At 33.6% G+C, this 23,408-nt stretch overlaps 1 protein-coding gene across 2 annotated transcripts in view; it reads right to left on the reverse strand.

The window, feature by feature from the left end:
- ADAM2 (ADAM metallopeptidase domain 2) overlaps nucleotides 1-23,408 on the reverse strand; it is a 136,181-nt gene that overhangs the window by 35,418 nt on the left and 77,355 nt on the right. For both annotated transcript variants that reach the window (XM_045055532.1, XM_011281508.4), the window contains 4 exons: nucleotides 16,498-16,678; nucleotides 12,480-12,578; nucleotides 12,184-12,379; nucleotides 337-442 (listed from right to left, as the gene is read on the reverse strand). In XM_045055532.1, the coding sequence (XP_044911467.1) occupies nucleotides 337-442; nucleotides 12,184-12,379; nucleotides 12,480-12,578; nucleotides 16,498-16,678 (582 nt within the window). The remainder of the gene's footprint in view (nucleotides 1-336; nucleotides 443-12,183; nucleotides 12,380-12,479; nucleotides 12,579-16,497; nucleotides 16,679-23,408) is intronic.

Genomic DNA, 23,408 nt, shown 5'->3' on the forward strand with positions numbered 1-23,408 from the left:
AAAAATTCACACATTTTCTTTTCATCACTGTAAGAATGCTCATACTTTGTAAAGTTAAAATGACAACGTGCAAAATAGAAATGACCAGTCCTTCTAACTAATGTTATCAATGTATCTATATATGTAAAGTAAACACTCTGTGGGACAATAAAAGGGATAATGGGATGTATGAGAAAAAGTAGTGAAGATATTCTGTATTAAAGACATTTATGACTGACTGAATATAGTCTAACTTCATGGGCAGGTAATATTTTGATGACTCGTAAGCTTAATTATCTGGTTGGATTTTCTAATTTAAGGCAATAGAGTTTCTCAGACAGATTTCTTAAAGCATACTTAGTTTTACACTGTATGTATCCTGAAGGACCTGAACCACAGTTCCCAGATTGATCGGTCTTAGAATTAAGGTGAGCATAACACTCTTCAGGACCAAAATCTGCACCTGGAAAAAAATATGTGTTTAGTCATATAGAGCTTATGTTAATTTAAAATAATTTATGAGTATATTTAAAATTCTGATATGGTTTAAAATATACAAAATACACTCATAACACATATTGAAAAAAAACTAAGTTTAAGATCACACAAAATAATTTCAATGAAATATTTAAAAATTGAAAGCACTCTTGCCAAAAAGATATCTTAAAATTAACCATGGTGTGCAGTTTATCTTCTAATTTTTAATAAGTCTAGATATCTATAAATGTGTAAGAAACTTTAAAAGTTGACTTATTGGTCAATAACCTAACTTATATAAATATCATTTCAAGGCAAACCACTAACAAATATCTTATTTTTTCATATTTTTCTTAGAAAAATATTTCCATATTTTTCTTAGAAAGAAATCGTGGAGTCTCAGTTTTTACATTTACTATCCAATCCATGCACATAATGTGTTCAATTCTCATAAAATCCAACCAATGGATCTTATTTATTATAGCGTCCATTAGTTCTATTGTAGTTGAAGGATGAAATAAAAAATCTTTGATAGGAAGATTTAACCACTGCATTATGGTGCTAAAGAAAAATGGCACACCAAAAGAGGATCCACAGGTACAAATCTGGATCTCAGCTGAAACTCCCACAGGCTCTAGTAAACTGGAAATAAGCAGTTTATTTTATCCCAGAGGTCATTTTAAACCTGGTTATGGGTGAGAAGTCAAAATTATTGCTTAGCTAGGGAAGCAGGCCATTTGGTGGACATAAAAATAGGCCAAGGTTGAAGGATCTTCATAGTTATAGTGACAAAATTAGAGACTCAAGAGGTCTCAACATATACTTTACTCCCTGCCTCAAGAATCGTTCCTGCTTCTAAATGTGTGAAGAGCAGGAGATTAAAATATAAGAAGACTTCCATAAAGCAGTGTGGATTTTTCTGCAGTTTCTGTGTTGTGGTTACATAGTTGCCAAGGGAAGGAGTCTCAGTAAATATACCAATTCTCAGTTGAAAACCCTAAAGAGTTATGGCCATAAAAACAACAGTAAACTAGACAGAGTGAACGTTATTTAATCTCTAACCAAAACTTAATACATATCACTTTCTGATTTAATTAAAGTGATTAGTTTCTCATTTCATACACTTAACAGAAGAAAAAGATGGATAATAGTAGTATCTGTGTAAAAAAATAAGCATTTTAGACTGAAAGCAGGGCTTCAAAAGGCAAAAATTAAAGACAATGAAAAAATTTAACTAGAAACGTGTCTTTTCATTCAAGAAAAAATATAAAGATATCTACCTATATGAAAATAGTTAAGAGAACATGATACATTGTATAAATTACAAAGATATAAGCATGCAAGAAGAAAAATATCAAAAATAAACTGAAATAATTATGGAGAGGTTATTGAATATAATTTGAAATTTTAAGAAAATCCATATGATAATACAGTATTTACACCAGTGTTCCTAGAAACTCACAAAACACTAAGAAGAATTAAACACACACATACACAAATACACCCAAACATATGACATGAAGACTGCTAAAAAACAAAGCAAATCTTGATGGCTTAAAGAGAAAAGAGACACAATTTGACAGATTTTCTTTAGAAAATATGGAAACAATATGACAATAAAGTAACATCTTTAAAATGCTCATAGAGATAGAGTTTCCATTTCAGGATGGCAACACAAAAAGATTCTGAAGTCACTTCCTCCCATAGACATACCAAATCTGCAGCTAGATATGGAAAAATTTCATCTCAAAAAACTAAAAACTAACTAAGCAACTCTTACACATTGGACAAAGGAGAAAACTCTCATAGAATCCAGTAGGAGAGGCAGAGAGAGACACCACACCAGACATGGCAATCCACAATCATGAAGGAATACAAAACCCAGAACAATAACACTGAGAGTTGGAGTGGCTATAGAAATATCACACACACACACACACACACACACACACACACAAAGTATAAGAAAAAAAAATGTTACTAAAGACAACCAAAGAATTTTTACAATAAGATTGTCAATGCATGAAGAAATATTACAGAAAATATTACAAACATATCCCCTAGGAACAAAGCACCAAAATCTATTAAATAAAAACTGGCAGACTTGAAAGAAGAAGTAGGTAAAAATAATAGCTGACATTCTGTCAACTGTCAATAATGGACAAAAGAAATAGAAGATCAAGAAGGAAATACAAAGTTAGAACAACACTACAAATGAACTAGCCATAACATATCTATAGAACACTCTATCCAACAAGAGCAAGATACATATTCTTCTCCATGCATTTGGAAATTCTCCAAAATGGTCATATGTGAGGCCAAAACAGTCTAAATAATTTGAGAAGAAATGAAATCATATGAATTATGTTCTCTGAATACTCAATTATGTTTTCTGAATACAATGGAATTAAATTAAAAATCAATAATAAAAGTACATTAGGGAATGTACAAACATGGTAATTAAAAACCACACTCCTAAATAACCAAAGCATCAAAGAAAAAAAATCTCATGGGAAATTAGAATATACTTAAGATGAATAGGAATAAAAACATGACATACAGAAATTTATGAAAAACATTGAAATCACTATTTGGAGATTGATATCTGTAAATGCTTAAAATAGGAAAGAAATATTTCAAATTACTAACCTAGAATTTTATCTTAAGACATTGAAAAAAAAGTATTCTAAACATAAAAGGAACAGAAGGAAAGAACTAATAGGAATTAGAGAAGAAAATGATAAAATAAAAAAGACACAAGTGACAGAGAAAATCAACAAAACCAAAATTTGGTTCTTTGAAAAGATCAACAAAGCTGACAAATTTGAATTATTAATCAGGAAATTTCCCACAATGAAAAGGCTGAGTGTGGATGACTTCACTGGTAAATTCTCCAAAATTTTCAGACAATATAATACATTGCAGATTGTTCCCAAAACTATGAGTAAGAAATGCTTTTTGTGTCATTCAATGTGACTTGATTATTAAAACAACACAAGACAGTTCAAAAAGAAAAAATGTTAGAACAATATCTCTCACAAATATAGACTTAAAAATTTCAAGAAATCTACAGAATTAGGAAACAAAACAAATTAACATGAGGGAAATAAAAGAGAGAGGAAAGCCAAGAACAAACTGAACTGTAGAGAACAACTGATGGTTACCTGAGGGGAGGTAGGTGGGGCGGGGGGGGGGGGTGGTTTAAATAGGTGATGCGGATTAAGGAGTACAATTGTGATGAGCACTCATTGTTGTATGGAAGTGTTGAGTCACCATATTGTACACCTGAAACTAATATTACACTGTATATTAACTAACTGGAATTTAAACACAAACTTTTAAAAAAATCTACGGTGATGAATAATAAAATGCCAGTAAACTGAAATCTAGAGCATATTAAAGCATTATTAGCAAAACCATTTGCATATTCTATTACCAAGTAAGATTTGTTCCTGGAATACAAGGATGATGTTATATACCAAAATAGCAGAATAAAGGGGAAAAACACATGATCATGTCAATTGATGCACAAGAAGCAAAACTTGATGCATTTTAATGATAAAAACACTTAACTAGCTAGAAGTAGAAGGAAAGTCCTTCAATATAGTAGAGGCCACCTATAAAAACACAGTTAATATAATAGTCAGTGGTGAAAAATTGAAAGCTTTTCTTCTAATGACAAGGAGCAACACAAGGATGTCAGATTTTAGTAGAAGTCCTAGTCTAAAGCAAGAGGCAAGTAAAAGAAATGATAGGAACTTAAATTGGAACAGAAAAAGTTAAATTATCTCTGCTCATAGTTGCCATGATTGTATATATAAAAAAAATTCTAAGGATTTTACACACACACACACACACACACACACACACACATTCACACAACTATTAAATAAATTCAGCAAAGTTTCAGGATACAAAAATTAAGGCATCAATTACATTTCTGTAATTATCAATGAAAATTCCCAAAAGAAACCTAAGTAAACAATTTTATTTATCAGTGCATCAAAAAGAAAAAATACTTACAAGTAAAATTAACCAAAGTGAAGTAAAATTTATACAATGAAACCCACAATGTGCTGCTGAAGAAAATTAAAGAAAACACAAAAATGGAAAGCTATCTTATATTTATGGCTTGGAGGAAAAATATTAAGATGGCAATATCATCCAAAGTGATCTACAGCTTCAATGCAAACCTATTAAAACACCAACAATGTATCTTTGCGGAAATAGGAAAACCCATCTTAAAATTCGTATGGAATTTCAAGGTCCTGAAATTGTCAAAATAATCTTAAAAATGGAGAAAAAACTTGGAGATCTCATGCTTCCTGATTTCAAAACTTACCACAAAAGCTACAGTATTCAAAACCATGTACATTGGCATACTAACATACGGATATATACACCAACAGACTAAAATAGCCACCCCAGAAGCAAATCCTTCCATATATGTCTAATGATTTTTATGTGTGCCAAAACCATTCAATAGGAAAGGACAGTCTTTTCGACAATTGGTGTTAAGAAAACTGAGTATACACATGCAAAAGAATGAACTTGAACCCTTACCTTACAGGATATTCTAAAATTAACATGAAATGGATTAGACACATAAATGTAAGAGCTACAAACATAAAACTTTTTCTTAGATATGCTGAGGATTAAGGAGTGCACTTGTTTTGATGAGTACCGGGTGTTGTATGTGTGTGTTGAATCACTAAATTGTACACCTGAAACTAGTATTACACTGTATATTAACAACTGGAATTTAAATAAAAACTTTAATTTTTTTATTTGTGTATAGTTGACACACAATGTTACATTGCTTTTAGGTGTACAACATAGTGATTCAACTTCTCTACACATTATGTGAAAAACTATAAAACTCTTAGAAGAAAATAGAGAGGAAAAGTTTTTTGACATTGGATTTAGCAATTAGTTCTTGGATATAATGCCAAAAGCATTGGCGACAAAAGAAAATATAGATAAAAATGTTAAAAACAGTTGCACATGAAAATCAACAGTGAAATCAACTTTGATAGATATGGAGTTTCAGTTTGGAAAAGTGAAAAAAGTTCTAGGGATGGATGATGGTGATATTTGCAAAGTAATGTTAATTGTAAAATGACAGTGAATTGTAAAAACAGTAAAAATGGTAAGTTTTATGTCATGTATATTTTTTCACAATAAAAATAAGAAAAAAATCTCAAGCATATACCAAGAATCCATAACTATCAATATAAAAATGATAACACAACTTGACCAAGTGGTATCTCTTCCAGAAATGCAAGGCTAGACATTAGTGTAATGCACCATATCAATAAACTAAAAGACAAAAAAAATCACTTAATAGACACAGAAAAAGGAGTGGAAAACCTAGCATTTTACTCTTGATTTAAGGGAAAAAAAACCAGCAACATTAACAAACAGGGCAACTGAAATGGAACTTCCTTAACCTAATAAAGAGGATTATGAAAAAACCATGGTTAATATCATCCTTACTAGTGAAAAACTCAAAGTTCAACCCCTAAGATAAGGAACAAATCATAATATATGCCCTGAGTACTTCTTCTCAATATTATATTGGAAATACTAGTCAGGAAAAAAAGCCAAGAAAAAATAAAAGGCATATAGATTGTAAACTAAGAAATTAAAATATATCCATTTTCCTAAGACATTTTCTGATATATGGAAATCCTAGCTACCTATTAAAAATAATTATGGGAACTAATAAAGAATTTTAGCAATTTTGCAGGATAAAGGTTCAATATTCAAAGTCAATTTATATCTCCACACTAGTAATGAATAATGAAATTTTTTAAAAATCCTATACATAATAGCATCAAAAAGAATAAAATATTAAGAAATATGTTTAACAAAATAAGTGTAGAGCTTGTATACTGATAATTACAAAACTATAAAACATTTAATTAAAATTAGCTGAATACAATAAAAATAATTGGAAAGACATCCCATGTTCATGGATTCTAAGCTATAACATAGTTAATATAACATTACACCTCAAATTGATGTGTAATTCAACACAATTACTATCAAAATTCCAGCTGACTTTTTTTCAGAAATTGTCAAGGTGATTCTGAAATTTAAGAAATGCAAGAGTCCCAGGATATCCAAAATAATCTTAAAAAGAAAAAGTTGGATTACTCACATTTCTTGATTTGTAAACCACAAGGCTACAGTAATCAAGACAGTATGCTACTGACATAAGAATATAGATGTATTAGATCAATGGAGTGGAATTTACAGTCTAGAAATAAATTGTTTTACAATCAAGTGATTTTTTAGCAAAGATGTCAAGTTACTTAAATGGGTGAATAATCATCTTTTCAACGGTGATGCTGAGATAACTGGGTATCCGCATGCTAAAAGAATTAAGTTGGACCATTTTTCACACCATATACAAAATTAACTCAAAATTGATTATAGACCCAAATTTAAGAGCAAAAGGTATAAGACTCCCAGGGAAAACAAATCAGGACCTTGAATTAAGCAATGCTCTGTTAGTGCATTTGGTGTTAGATATAACACCAAAATCACAAGCACATACAAAAAAAATAAATAAATTGAACCTAATCAAAATTAAAACTTTGCATTTTAGAGGAGGCCATCAGAAAAGTCATGACATAATTTAGAAAACAAAAGAAAATATTTGTAAAACATGAATTTAACAATTAAAAAATAGGTGAATGATATAGATATCTTTCCAAACAAAACATACAAATGGTCAATAAGAACATTGAAAAGATGTTCATCATTAGTCTTTAGGTAAATGCAAATCAAAACCACAAGATACCACTTCATACTCATTGGATCATCCACAGAATAACTCAATATTACATGGATATCAATTCAACTAAAATTAATGCATGATTTAATTTATTAATCTGGTACTTAAGTTCATATGGAAGAAAGCCAAGCCAACACATATGAAGAAGATACAAAAGGAAGAAGACAAAACTTGTCTCTGAGATATAAATGGAGAGAAATTAAGATAGCATAAGACTGGCACAAATAGAGAAAAATGACCAAGAGAACAGAGGAGGAAATTGAGAAACATTCACACTTTTAAGTTTATAAACAACCAATGAAGCAACGAAACACACGATTTTTAGCAGATATCATATTGCAGTGCATTCAGGAGTATTAAGTTGTGACAGTAAAGGTGGTCATCAATATGCTGTAATATTAAATTGGATATATGTCAAACAATACACACACACACACACACACACACACACACACAGAATTACATTCATACATTCATCCTCTGCCTCTCTCCTTTAAACCTTAGCCAGCTATTAATTTATCTTTTGTCTTAAATATTTGCCTATTCTGTATGCTTACTATAAATGGAATCACAGAATCTGTGGTATTTTGTTTCTGGCTTTCTTAGGTTAGCATAAAGTTTTCAAAATTTATTGGTAAATACCAAATATCATCACTTCTTTAATTTTTATTGACTAAATAATATCCTGCATTTTATTTACTAGTTCATCAGTTGATGGACATTTGGGTTGTTTCTACATTTTGGTTATTATGAATAATGGTATTGTGAACATTTGTATACAAGGTTTGTGGGGGACATATGTTTTAAGTTTCCTTAGGCATATATCAGGGGTTAAACTGCTAGGTTCAAAATTTTAAGGAACTTCCAAACTGCTTTCTAAAGTATCTGTACCATTTTATATTCCCACGAGCATGTGCATAAGAATTCAGATTTTGCCGTATTATCCCAACAATTCCTATTGTCTTTTTATTATGGCTATTTTAGTAAGTGTGGAGAAGTATCTTGTTGTGGTCTTAATTTAAATTTCCTTAATGACGAATAATGTTGAGCATCTTTCATGTGAGTAATCATTTCTTTAAAAAAAATTTGTTGTTTAATGTTTATTCATTATTGAGAGACAGACACAGGGTGTGAGCAGGGGAGGGGTAAAGAGAGGGAGACACAGAATCTGAATCAGGCTCCAGGCTCTGACCTGTCAGCACAGAGCCCAACGCGGGTCTTGAACTCACAAACCGTGAGATCATGACCTGAGCCGAAGTCGGTCACCCAACTGACGGAGCCACCCAGGTGCCCCCGTGACTAATCATTTCTATGTCTTGTTTTTAGAAATGTCTAATCTAATTTTTTGCTTATTTGTTAAACTACATTGTCTTTTTATTGTTGAGTCAGATGAGTTTCTTATATTTTGTATATATTTTGTCTATAATTAAAAATATGGTTGGCAAATATATTCTCCCATTCATCGAACTGTCTTTATTTATTCTGAGAGTGAACAAACTAGCAGGGGAGGGGCACAGAGAAAGGGAGAGAGCAAATCCTAAGCAGGCTCCGCACTGTCAGCTCAGAGCCCGATACAGAGCTCAAACCCATGAACCATGAGATCATGATCAGTGCCAAAACCAAGAGTCAGACACTTAACCGACTGAGCCACCCAGGCGCCCCTCTCCACTTTCTTGAAGAATGAAAGCTTTTTAAATTTTTGAAGTCCAATTTATGCCTTTTTCATTCATCACTTGTGCTTTAGGTGTCATATCTAAGAAAACACTGCCTAATTCCAGGTCACTAAGATTTATGCCTATGTTTTCCTGTAAAAGTTTTATAGTTTTAGCTCTTACGTTTACATCTGTAATACATTTTAATTCTTGTGTTTGGTGTGAGGTAGGGGTTCAAATTCATTCTTTTGCATGTGAATGTACAGTTGTTCATGCACATTTATTGAAAAGATGTACAGGGTATTTTTTGCTCATTAAGAATTCTGGGTGGGTGAGTAGTTATTTTCTTTTAGCCGTTATAAGTATCTTTACTTTGCCATCTAGCTTCTGTAATTGTTGACAAGGAATCTGACTCCACTTGCTTTTTAAAAGGTACTGTGTCTTTTTCTCCCACTTTAGATGTTTTGTTCTCCTCTTTTCATTTTTTTTTCCTAGTAGTTTTGCTATGATCTCTTTATGTGGTTTTTTTTTTTTTTCTTTAAAGACATTCTTCCTAAGATTCTGAAAGCACCTTGGGGCGTCTAGGTAGCTCAGTCAGTTAAGTTTCTGACTTAGGCTCAGGTCATGATTTCACCATTTGTGGGTTCCAGCTGTGTCAGGCTCTGTGCTGATGGCTCAGAGCCTGGACCCTGCTTCAGATTCTGTGTCTCCCTCTGTCTCTGCCCCTCCCCCGCTCATGCTCTGTCTCCCTCTCAAAAATAAATGAACATTAAAAAAATTAAAATATCATCAATACAGTGTATCTTGGTTTTTCTAGTTATTTTCTCATAGTTACATATGTCAGTACTTGCTACATCCTTTTCCTAAATTTAATATTTAATGGAGGTTTTATATTTAACATAATTACAAAATTTTTAAATGTAAATAAGCTGCCTTAGAATTTATTCTTATTTTATGTTATTTTTTTTAACTTTGTTTTTGCCTTTTGAGTTAGTCAAGAATTTTCTTGCCTTTGTTTTTCCCCTTATAAGCTTTTTTTTTAATTATTTTTTTTAATGTTTATTTATTCTTGAGAAAGAGAGAGACAGAGCATGAACGGGAGAGGGTCAGAGAGAGGGAGACACAGAATTTGAAGCAGGCTCCAGGCTCTGAGCTGTCAGCACAGAGCCTGATGCAGGGCTCAAACTCACGGACTATGAGATCATGACCTGAGCCAAAGTCGGGTGCTTAACCGACTGAGCCACCCAGGCACCCCTCCTTTATAAGCTTTTATTTTCAAATTATTTTATTATTATTCTTGTAGCTTGGATTATAAAATGAATACTTGACTAATGCTAAATTTTAATTTCTCTTTTGTGCTGCATTTTATTGGAATGATTGAGTTTTGTTTCAGTTTGTTTTTTTTTCCTGGTGAAACTATTTTTTTTTTCCATTTTTATTCTTCTAGGGGTCAACTTACATTTTTCACATACTAATAACTTAATTTCATATTATTCTTTATATTTTGAAATATGTTTTTAAAAGATGTGTTTTTTAGCCAACAATGAATTTTGCTAATTTCTATGATGATGATTTCTTCTTGCTTAATTCTTCTGTCTCCTCATTTAGTTTCCCTTTTTGTTTTTAACATCATTCACAATCAGCCCTTACAGAAATAGATTTGGAAAGCAAATTATATGAGTTCAAATGTGTGCTTTCACATACTTTTTTTTTAATCTATTTATTTAACATTGGGTGAAATTCACAATTTTACCTGCCAGCTGAAACAGAAGTTCTACCTTTTCAATGATCTAACCAATATGCTTATTTTTACATTTTAACCAGTATTCCTTTCAGATCAAGATTTTCTTTCCTATTTCTCCCTTTCTCTTTCTTTATTTATCTGTATGTATATATAGGTAGGTAGATAGAGATAAATAGATGATATGGATGATAAGGAAGACATGATACAGATAGAGATAGATAAGAGATAGGTAGAGATCAGTGATAGTAAATAGATAGATGATAGATAGAGAGATAATTGATAGATGATAGATAGATATATATATAGAGAGAGAGATGATAGAGAGGGAGAAAGAGAGAGAGAGGAGACAGAGAGATGGAGAGATAGAGATATCTTTCTTCAAAATTTCCTTTGTGGTTCAAATCATCCAGTTCCTGGGGAGAGCACTTAACCATTCTATGTTTCTTTCCTTACATCTTTGTTTTGCCTTTCTTCAAACCAATAGTCATTCTATGTCATTGTATGTCCATTTTTGGAGTTGATCATTACTTTGCAACTCCTTTTTACACAGAAATTAAAGTAGGCAATTACCCATTACAGTTGAGAAAAGGTTGAGCCACTTGGCTATTTATATGAATATCCTAAATATTTCCTCGTCAATCACTCTTTTACTTCTGTTATAGACCTAAAATGCTGCTGCCATTGCTGCTGTCTCCATCTTCTTCAGCAAATGATTCCATGTATATTTAGTTCCATGTGTACTCAGTGCACATCATCTTTCAATTATTTGATAGTTACTGGATCCTCATTACTCCTTTTTGTGATTTTCATAAACTATCCTTGTAGTTCTCAGGTGTGAATGTGTGTATCTGGCTGTGTGTATCTGCATGTGTGATTTAAATTCTACTCATGCCGATTTATATTTATGATCCTCTAATGTCCACAGCCATATGTATGTATTTTATATTTACTAAGAAAACTATGGATATGGAGTGAGAGAGGGAAGTGTAACTTATATTCAGTCTGCTTTCTTCCTTCTCAAATGAAGAGCCCATAGACTTTGAATCTTTTCCCTTATTATTTTGTGGAAATAATTCATACCTTTAATTCCAGACAACTTGTCAGATATTTTTTTACAGCATTCCTTAACTTTTTTCAATAATCCTTTAAGATATATATATATATATATATATATATATATATATATGTGTGTGTGTGTATATATATATATACTAAAAATTGAATTATTTTAAAAAAATTTTTAATGTTTATTTTTGAGAGAGACGGAGTGTGAGTGGGGGAGGAGCAGAAAGAGGGAGACACAGAATCTGAAGCCAGCTCCAGGCTCCGAGCTGTCAGCACAGAGCGCAATGCTGGGCTCAAACTCACAAACTGTGAGATCATGACCTGAGCCAAAGTCGGACACTTAACCAACTGAGCCACCCAGGAGGCCCTTACATTATTTTTTAAATCACAATTATGTATCAACATCTACTTCTTTTTGGTTTCCAGAAGAACACATATAAGAGAAATAAAATTATAATAAATACCTTCACCAAATAAATCCACACACTGTTTTATCCCACTTATACAACTTCCATTCAGACAAAGCCATTGATTCTCTCCACATGGATGCCCATTCTGAATATAAAAGTTATCTTGACATGTTGCAGATGATCCATTGCAATATTCAGGGAGATCACATTCATCAGAGGAAGGCCTACATATTTCTCCTTTTGCCAAATACTGATGGAATGAAGTAAATAATATTGAATAAAGCAGAATGTGAACATACAAATAGAATAAAAAAGATGGCTTTGTTCAGAAAAATTTAAAAGGCTCTTACTTGACAATTTTTACAGCATTCACCAATATCACAAGTTGAACCAACTGTTAATGTACATGTGGTATGATCACAACATGAGTTTAAGTTAGCAGCACAATCCTGAAAGGAAAATCAAATGCTCTGAAGTACCTTCCAACTTTTACTCACACTAGATAGATATTTTAATGGTGACAGAATATTATCTAATATACAGATAGGTGCTTAAATTACATGTTGGCAAACATAAAAAAATAGAGCCACTTATTTATTTACTTAACACATATTTATTGGTTACTACTCTGCTATTCTGTATACTCTTTCTATCCCTAGAGTAGGTTTGACTATACTGTAGTAGGATTTTTCTGAAACTCTGAGTCCACCAAAGCCAAAACATCAAGCTCTCTGGCTCTTGTAGACAAACAGATAGTTAAATACAAGACATAAAATAAATGGAAACTATGATTTATCAGTTTCATTATAGTGACTAGTTCCTAATCAGCCTTTATGAATCTATTGTGTTTTAATAAGCCTATAACTTTTATGGGATGTTCAAAGTTTAACTTACTTTTATTCTCTAAAGGCAAAGAGTTAGAAAATAATATTTCTAAATATGAGTGAAATTATGATTCATCCATATCTTATTATGCCTTGATTAATGTTATGATTCATCCATGTGATTTTGTTTATAAAAATTCTATTATTACACTTAAAGCAACAGATAAGAATAGAGAAGATTGGAGAGACAATGCTTACACACACACACACACACACACACACACACATTTTTTAAATTGTCAGGGATTTGGATAGGGTTAATTGGGCAAAAATTTCAATAAGTTACACAAAAATAAGTCATGGATTTCAGTAGTCTTAATATGAGTTATAGTCAAATACTTATTAGGGCAAACTAAATTTGAACTATTTTCCAGAACTATTCTGCCTAATCAATGTTATTGTTATTGCTACCCATACGGGATTCCAGAGAGTAAAGTTATATCACAGGAACTGGCTCACTTATATTATAATTAATAGAACTAAGATACACAATTGTCAATTTTTACTAAAAATTTTCAAAGTGTTTACATTTAGACCCAAACAAGAAAAACACAAGTGGGTACTGGAAAATAATTTTTTAAAAGCACATCATCCAACTATGTATCTAAAAGTTCACTTTCTTATTGGTGACAGTACACATTCATGACCTCAGCTATTGCTGTAGGGAAAACTGAACTCCTTTTATGTATTGATTTCCTCACATCCATATACCCATTATGAGTCTCACAATCTCTCTCTCTCTTTCTTAGTGCATTCCTTTTATCTCTAGTCTTCCCACCTCCCTCCAATCAAGCAGCTTTATCTAAGATTTTTGTGGGTTGGAGAACATGCATTTGTTGATTGTGAATGATCCAAACATTTTTTTACTTAAATATTGACCTCCATTAAAATATTCAAAGCCACAAGCATGCCTCATTTTCTGTTGAATTGTGAAAACTTTGTATCTATTTTCCTGAATGCCAGCAGATATTAAGCTTGGAAGAAATGTGGGCATTACCTTATTTTATCGTGCTTCATTTCATTGTACTTTGCAAACATCGCTTTTGTTCGTTTATTTGTTTTTACAAATTGAAGGTGGCAACCTTAAATTGAGCAAATCTACCAGCATCATTTTTCCAACAGTCTCTGTGTCACATTTTGGTAATTCTTTCATTATTATATTTGTTATGGAGATCTGTTTTCAGTGGCTTTTGATGTTACTATTGTGATTTTGGAGAGTGTCATGAACCATTGTCCATATGAGACAATAAACTTAATTATGTTTTGACTGTTCCACTGATGAACTGCTCCCCTCGCTCCTTCTTTTCAGGCATCCCTATTCCCTGAGACACAACAACATTGAAATTACAGGATTATTAATTGGCCTAATTCAAGTGAAAGGAATAGTCAAATGTTTCTCACTTTAAATCAAAAGCTAGAAAGGATTAAGCTTAGGGAGGAAGTCATGTTGAAAGCTGAGAGAGGCCAAAGCTAGGCCTCTTTCACCAAAAAGTTAGTCAAGTAGTGAATGCAAAAGAAAAGTTCTTGAAGGAAATTAAAAATCAATGAATGCATGGATGATAAGAAAGCAAAATGGCATTATTGCTAATATAGAGAAAGTTTTAGTTGTCTGGATAGAAGATCAAACCAACCATAACATTCCCTTAAGCCAATGTCTCACCCACAGGGAGGCCCTAATTCTCTTCAATTTTATGAAGGCTGAGAGAGATAAGGAGGCTGCAGAGAAGTCTGAAGCTAGCAGAGGTTGGTTCATGAGGTTTAAGGAAAGAATCTGTATCCATCACATAAAAGTGCAAAGTTAAGTAGCAAGTGGTGATGTAAAAGCTGTAGCAAGTTATTTAGATGTAGCTAAGATAATTAATGATGGTGGCTACACTAAACAACACATTTTCAATGTAGACAAAATAGCCTTCTATTGAAAGATGTCATTTTCATAGATAGGGAGGAGAAGGTAATATCTGGCTTCAAAGCTTCAAAGGACAGGGTGACTCTTGTTGGGGGCTAATGCAGCTATGACATTTAGTTGAAGGCAATACTCATTTACCATTTCAAAAATTCTAGGGCTCTTAAAAATTATGCTAAATCTACTCTGCCTGTGACCGATAAATGGAACAACAAAGTCTGGATGACAGCACATCTGTTTACAACATGGCTTAGTTAATATTTTAAGACCACTGTTGAGAAACACAGCTCAGAAAAAATCCTTTCAAAATATTACTGCTCATTGACAATGTTCCTGGTGACCCAAGAGTTCTGATGGGGAGGTACAAGGAGATTAATGTTGTCTTATGATTACTAACACAACATCCATTTTCTAGCCCATTGATCAAAGTCTATAATTGTGATAGATAGTGATTTTTCTAACAGACCTGACCAAAGTAAGTTGAAAACTTTCTGGAAAGGAGTCACTATACTGGATGCCATAAAAAGCATTCATGATTTATGGGAAAAGGTCAAAATACCAACATTAACAGGAGTTTGGAACAAGTTGATTCCAATTTTCATGAATAGCTTTGAGGGGGTCAAGGCTTCAGTGTAGGAAGTAATTACACATGTGATGGAAATAGAGAGAAAACTATAATTGGCAATGAAGCCTGAAGATGTGACTGAATCACTGAAATCTCATGATAAAACTTCGACAGATGAGGAGTTCCTTCTAATGGCTAAGCAAAGAAAGTGGTTTCTTGAGATGGAATTTATTCCCACTGAAGATGCTGTGAAGATTATTAAAATGACAACCAAAGATTTAGATTATATACTTTTAGTTGATTAAACAGCAGCAAAGTTTGAGATGATTGACCCCAATATGAAAGAAGTTCTACTGGGGGTAAAATGCTTTCAAACACCACCACATGCTTACAGAGAAACTATTCATAAAAGAGCCAATGAATGCAGGCAGGTTCATTGCCATCTTATTTTAGAAACTGCCACAGACACTCCAACCTTCAACAACCACCACCTTGATCAGTCAGCAGCCATCAGCATTACGGCGAGATTATGACTTGCTGAAATCATTCTTCATTGATAAGGTATTTTTAAGACACGTACCTTGTTTTTTCAGACATAATTCTATTTCACACTTAGTAGACTATAGGATAATATAAGCATATAATTGTATGTACTGGGAAACAAAAAGAATCATTTTATTTACTTTATTGTGATATTCACTTTGTTCTGGTTGTCTGGAACAAAACCCACAAAGCTCTGAGGTATTCCTATACTAGGGAAGAACACACTCAAGAGGGAAAGTGAAAACCTAGGTCAACATAGTTACAGAATTAATGATCTTGAAAATCATCTGTAAGGATAATCTATGAACCACTGAATCCATATACTGATATATAAGTGCACTTATCAGTTTATTAAAATTTCTATATGCCTTTTTAACTTTTTTTCAGAAAAGTGATTTTGATTCCCTAGGGAAAATGGCAGTATAAAAATTTATTTATAATTTTTCACACATATCTTCCAAAGTAGTACTAACCTCTGCATTCCCACAGTCACACTGTTCTCCTTGTTCCACTTGTCCATTACCACAAACCACAGATTTGTATGATGGATCTAAGTGTGGCTGATTTTGAAGACATTGGGACTTTGGATTTGAAATAAAAGTTGCAAAATCCTCCATGCTGCAGTTACTAAAGATCTTCACACCACTGGAATGACTAAACATACGTCAAACTTCAAATTTTTATGTTAAGTATTACTTCATAAATTGCCTAGACTTGGAATAAAGCTATTTAATAGTATTCCACAACAGTCAAAATGCTCAATTTTGTTAGTGTCAAAATTTTATTTTCTGTACAAGGGAAGTCAATTGTGCAAGAATTTATATTAAATATTTAGTTAGCAATACGGGGCGCCTGGGTGGCGCAGTCGGTTAAGCGACCGACTTCAGCCAGGTCACGATCTCGCGGTCTGTGAGTTCGAGCCCCACATCGGGCTCTGGGCTGATGGCTCAGAGCCTGGAGCCTGTTTCCGATTCTGTGTCTCCCTCTCTCTCTGCCCCTCCCCCGTTCATGCTCTGTCTCTCTCTGTCCCAAAAATAAATAAACGTTGAAAAAACAAAATTTATAAATATTTAGTTAGCAATAAATGATGGAATTTTATTGGTTCTTATACTACACTCACTCATGATATTGTTTTCTCTTACATTTCCTACCTCACAAAATACTCTGTTTCATTTGTTGCTTCCTTTTCCTTTCATGGTCCCTAAATATTATAATATCCTGTATTAACAAAAGAGATTGAGCTTTTCACTTCTTTATCTATATTTATTCATAGGTAATCCTGAAGTACATATTTTGAATAACACCTATACCTGACAGCTCAGATATTGGTGCCTATAGCCCTAATATATCACCTAAACTCAAGAGTCCAATACCAACTTTTTACTCAGAGATAACATTTCTAAACCCACATCTAAAATACCACCCCCTTACATCTTTATTCTTTTAGTGACACTTATTATTCTTTAATATTTATCAACAACCAAACTATTATTTATTTAATTATTTACTCATTGTCTTCCCCTACTAGTTTTTTAGCTCCAGAGAAAAGGCATTCCAACTATTTTGTTCTCTAGCACATATATAGCACACACATATATATATATATATATATATATTTTTTTTTTTAAATAAATGAGTCCATGGAATAAACTATGTGTTGTAAATAGTACATTCTTTGGTTGATGTTGCATTATGACTTTTATTATTCTGAATAGTATTAATACATGAAAAAGTTATATTCATAAAGATTTATAATTTGATGACAGATATAGCTAATATGAACTTATTGGATTTTACAACAATAGACTCAAACCCTAGTCCTTTGGACTATCACAGGGAAATATTATTTACATGAGGATCATGGAAAAATTAGGGTTTTTAAATTTTTTGGAGGTCACACCCTATTGAACATACTCTACCATTAGAATAACCACAAATAATTGATTTATTATTACATTGCCAAAAATTCTGACGATTTCTATCTAAATACCAAAAACCAAAAGGAGAAATGATAGAACATTACTAAAAACTAGGCAATGTAAGATGTGTTTACTATGTGTGAACTCGTTTATAAGGGATACACTTCTGGGTATAAATTAGTGTTGACATTAGAAAGAAAATATCGGTCATAATTATATCCAACTAGACAATTAATTTGAAGCTTGAGTCTTAGCAAACACTTGCTGGATGTTCTCATTCTCCATTCTCTCATTTTTCCTTGATAATTGAGCTTCTGGTTTTCAGTCAAATACAAGGCTTCCTTGTGTAGTGTCTACATTTCTTAGCCTTTTGTAAAGTTAGTATAACATCTTTATAAAGGTCAGATAATTGGCCTAAAACAAAACCATAAATTTAAATTATAGAAAGTAATGTTGACAGCCAGGTTTTTATTCTATTGGTGACTATAATTTTGGTTAACTATTGTAGTCAAAGCTTCCATTATGAACTATAAGATGATCCTGGATATGAAAGTCACTGTGTAGAAATCAATGTAAAATTATACTGTGAAATGTCATGCAATTAATAGAATTCTAGGGGCGCCTGGGTGGTGCAGTCGGTTAAGCGTCCGACTTCAGCCAGGTCATGATCTTGCGGTCTGTGAGTTCGAGCCCCACGTCAGGCTCTGGGCTGATGGCTCAGAGCCTGGAGCCTGCTTCCGATTCTGTGTCTCCCTCTCTCTCTGCCCCTCCCCCGTTCATGCTCTCTCTCTCTCTCTCTCTCTCTCTGTCCCAAAAATAAATTTAAAAAGTTGAAAAAAAAATAAATAAATAGAATTCTAATTTCCCAAAATAAAAATAACTTATCCTTGATTTAAGCTGTTATTACTTCAGGGTTTCTGAACTTACATTTAAATCTAAAAACAGATTCCATCCCAATAAACACAGATATCAATCAGGATATTGCTGTTTTAATGACATTTCAAACATTCATTTTCTTACCACAATATTGCAAAGCATTGACAGCAGGATGCAATGTTCTCATTACATTGAGGTGGATGGTACTAGAATAGATCATCTTTTGCTTAATCCATAAGCAAAACATGTGTTCAATATTTGCATTTTTTAGAAGAAGCAACACTCATTAGAAACAAAGTTAATAAAATCTGTCTTCTAATATAACATTGAGGAAATTATTAGAGGCACTTCAATTAGTAACTAAAAACAAATACAACACTTCAACACATTCTCTTACTGTGAAGTTTGTACAGCATAGAGATAATCAAGCAAAAATGGAAAACAAAAGATAAAAATAATTACTATCATTAAATAAGTCTCAATAAATTTCAAAATATGTACATCCAAAAACAAATCTTAATCAGAAATAAATAATACAAAGGCATCTAGATGATCCACGAATATTTGAAAATCAACTGAAATACTTCTAAAACAATCTGCTAGACAAAAGGAATTGCAAAAAAAATGAAAATATTTTAACTAAATGAAAAAGAAACACAAAATATCAACATGTATGATATGCAATAGAAGCTGTGGTTAGACTGAAATGTACAGCTTTAAAGGGCTTACACAAAAAGAAAAAAAAGTTTAAAATAAAATATTTGAGTTTTCACATTAAAAATCTAGGGGAGGGGCACCTGGATGGCTCAGTCAGTTTAGCAACCGACTCTTGATTTCAGTTCAGGTCATGATCTCATGGTCGTGAGATTCAGCCTCACATTGCTATGATCACAGAGCCTGTGAATTCTCTCTGTCCCTCTCTCTCTGCACCCCTCCTCTGCTCACATTCCCCCTCTCTCTCAGTCTTTCTCAAAATAAATTAAAATAAACAAAAAAATCTAGTTTACCCCAAAGTATGCATAAAGTTAAGAAAAGAAATTGGACAAGTGATGATAAAGAGTCAATAAAATTAAAATATAGCCTTAAAAATCAATTAATTTGATAAAGCCCAAGTTAGATTGAGAAAAAAAAAGAGAAAATAAAATAACAAATTATATGAGACATAAAAGAAGTAATATCACTAGAGATCCCAGTGACTTCAAAAAAAAAATAAGTGGAATTTAGGTTTGTGAAGATGGCAAAGTAGGAGGACCCTAAGCTCACTCCATCCCATGTTTACAACTAGATATCACTCACATCCCATTAAGAAACCAGAGATCAATCCAAAGCCTGGCAGAATAAACTCCACAAATAAATATAGAGAATAAGTCACACCAGAGAGGTTAGGAAGGACATAAATGGTGGTTGAGAGCTGCCCACAGGAAAGAGGCTCTGAGAAAAGAAACCACCAGGGGATCCACATAGAGGAAAATGAATCCCCATACACCCAACACTGTGCTTCTGTGGATCCATCCCTCTGCCGGGTCAGCCTCACTCCTGGGGCTGCAGGTCCTCTCCTGCATGGGACCACCGATGGCAAAGCGAGCTAAGCCTACCACTTCCACCCCTGTACAGCTTACGGATCCACCCCAGCTAATACACCAGATCCCATAGAAGCAGCAACACAAGCCTGGCAGTGTGCAAGTAGCCCAGACAGGGGCCACACCACTCCACAGTGAGTCCTGCCCCTGGGAGAAGGGAAGATAAGGTACACACCAATCTGACTGTGACCCCAGCAGTGAGCTGGGGCAGACATTGGGTCTGACTGTGGCCCCACCCAACAACACAAGTTACTCTGGACAGCACAGGGGAAGTGCCCTGCAGTTTGGAGCCACTGCAGGGACTACCAGAAATGATGAAATGGAAGAACTCTCCTCAAAAGAAACTCCAGGAAGTAGTGACAGTTAATGAATTGATCAAAAACGATTTAAGCAATATAACTGAACAAGAATTTAGAATAATAGTCATAAAATTAATCGCTGGGCTTGAAAAAAGCATAGAGGAAAGTAGAGAATCTATTGCTACAGATATCAAGGGGCTAAGAAATAGTTATAAGGAGCTGAAAATGCTAGAAATGAGGTTCAAAATAAAATGGAGGGGCCATAGCATGGATTGAAGAGGCAGAGAAGAGAATAGGTGAATTAGAAGATAAAATTATGGAAAAAGAGAAAGCTGAGAAAAAGAGAGATAAAAAAATCCAGGAGTATGAGGGGAGAATTAGAGAACTAGTGATGCAATCAAATGGAACAATACCCGTATCATAGGAATTCCAGAAGAAGAAGAGAGAAAGATAGGGGCTGAAGGTGTACTTGAACAAATCATAGCTGAGAACATCCCTGATCTGGGGAAGGAAACAGGCATGGAAATCCAAGAGGCACAGAGAACTCCCTTCAGACATAACTTGAAGCAATCTTCTGCACGACATATCATAGTGAAACTGGCAAAATACAAGGATAAAGAGAAAATTCTGAAAGCAGCTAGGGAAAAACAGGCTCTAACCTACAAAGGGAGATCCATAAGACTAGTGGCAGACCCATCTACTGAAACTTGGCAGGCCAGAAAGGAATGGCAGGAAATCTTCAATGTGATGAACAGAAAAAATATGCAGCAAAGAATCTTTTATTCAGCAAGTCTGTCTGTCAGAAGGAAGGAGAGATAAAGGTTTTCCCAAACAAACAAAAACTGAAGGAATTCATCACCACTAAACCAGCCCTACAAGAGATCCTAACGGGGACTCTGTGAGTGAAATGTTGCAAGGACCACAAAATACCAGAGACATCACTACAAGCATGAAAACTATAGATAACACAATGTCTCTAAACCCACATCTTTCAATAATAACATGAATGTACATGCCCTAAATGCTCCAACCGAAAGACAGGGTATCAGAATGGATAAAAAAACAAGACCCATCTATTTGTTGTCTACAAGAGACTCATTTTAGACCTGAGGACACCTTCAGATTGAGAGTGAGGGGATGGAAAACTATTTATCATGCCACTGGAAGTCAAAAGAAAGCTGGAGTAGCCATACTTATATCAGACAAACTAGACTTTAAATGAAAGGCTGTAACAAGAGATGAAGAAGGGCATTATATAATAATCACAGGGTCTATCCATCAGGAAGAGCTAACAATTATAAATGTCTATGCGCTGAATACAGGAGCCCCCAAATATATAAAACAATTACTCACAAACATAAGCAACCTTATTGATAAGAATGTAGTAAATTGCAGGGGACTTTAACACTCCACTTACAGAAATGGATACATCATCTAGACACATGGTCAATAAAGTAACAAGGGCCCTGAATGATACATTGGATCAGATGCACTTGACAGATATATTTAGAACTCTGCATCCCAAAGCAACAGAATATACTTTCTTCTCCAGTGCACATGGAACATACTCCAAGATAGATCACATACTGTGTCACAAAACAGCCCTTCATAGGTATACAAGAATTGAGATCATACCATGCATGCTTTCAGACCACAATGCTATGAAACTTGAAATCAACCACAGGAAAAGGTCTGGAAAACCTCCAAAAGCATGGAGGTTAAAGAACACCCCTTTAAAGAATGAATGGGTCAACCAGGAATTTAGAGAAGAAATTAAAAATTATATGGAAATAAATGAAAATGAAAATACAACAATCCAAACGCTTTGGGACGCAGCGAAGGCAGTTCTGAGAGGAAAATACATTGCAATCCAGGCCTATCTCCACAAACAAGAAAAATCCCAAATACAAAATCTAACAGCACACCTAAAGAAAACAGAAGCAGAACACCAAAGACACCCCAAACCCAACAGAAGAAGAGAGATAATAAAGATCAGAGCAGAAATAAACAATATAGAATCTAAAAACACCTGTAGAGCAGATCAACGAAACCAAGAGTTGGTGTTTTGAGAAATAAACAAAATTGATAAACCTCTAGCCAGGCTTCTCAAAAAGAAAAGGGAGATGACCCAAATAGATAAAATCATGAATGAATATGGAATTATTACAACCAATCCCTCAGAAATACAAGCAGTTATCAAGGAATACTATGAAAAAGTATATGCCAACAAACTGGACAACCTGGAAGAAATGGACAAATTCCTAAACACCCACACCCTTCCAAAAGTCAATCAGGAGGAATCAGAAAGCTTGAACAGACCCATAACCAGTGAAGAAATTGAATCAGTCATCAAAAATCTCCCAACAAATAAGAGTCCAGGACCAGATGGCTTCCCAGGGGAATTCTACCAGACATTTAAAGCAGAGATATTACTTATCCTCCTCAAGCCTTTCCAAAAAATAAAGGGAAGGAGAACTTCCAGACTCATTCTATGAAGCCAGCATTACTTTGATTCCTAAACCAGGTATAGACCCAGTAAAAAAAGAAAACTACAGGCCAATATCCCTGATGAATATGGATGCAAAAATTCTCAACAAGGTACTAGCAAATTGAATTCAACAGCATACAAAAAGAATTATTCACCATGATCAAGTGGGATTCATCCCTGGGCTGCAGGGCTGGTTCAACATTTGGAAATCAATCAATGTGA

Source organism: Felis catus, chromosome B1, assembly GCF_018350175.1.
Source record: "Felis catus isolate Fca126 chromosome B1, F.catus_Fca126_mat1.0, whole genome shotgun sequence".
NCBI classification, from domain to species: domain Eukaryota; kingdom Metazoa; phylum Chordata; class Mammalia; order Carnivora; family Felidae; genus Felis; species Felis catus.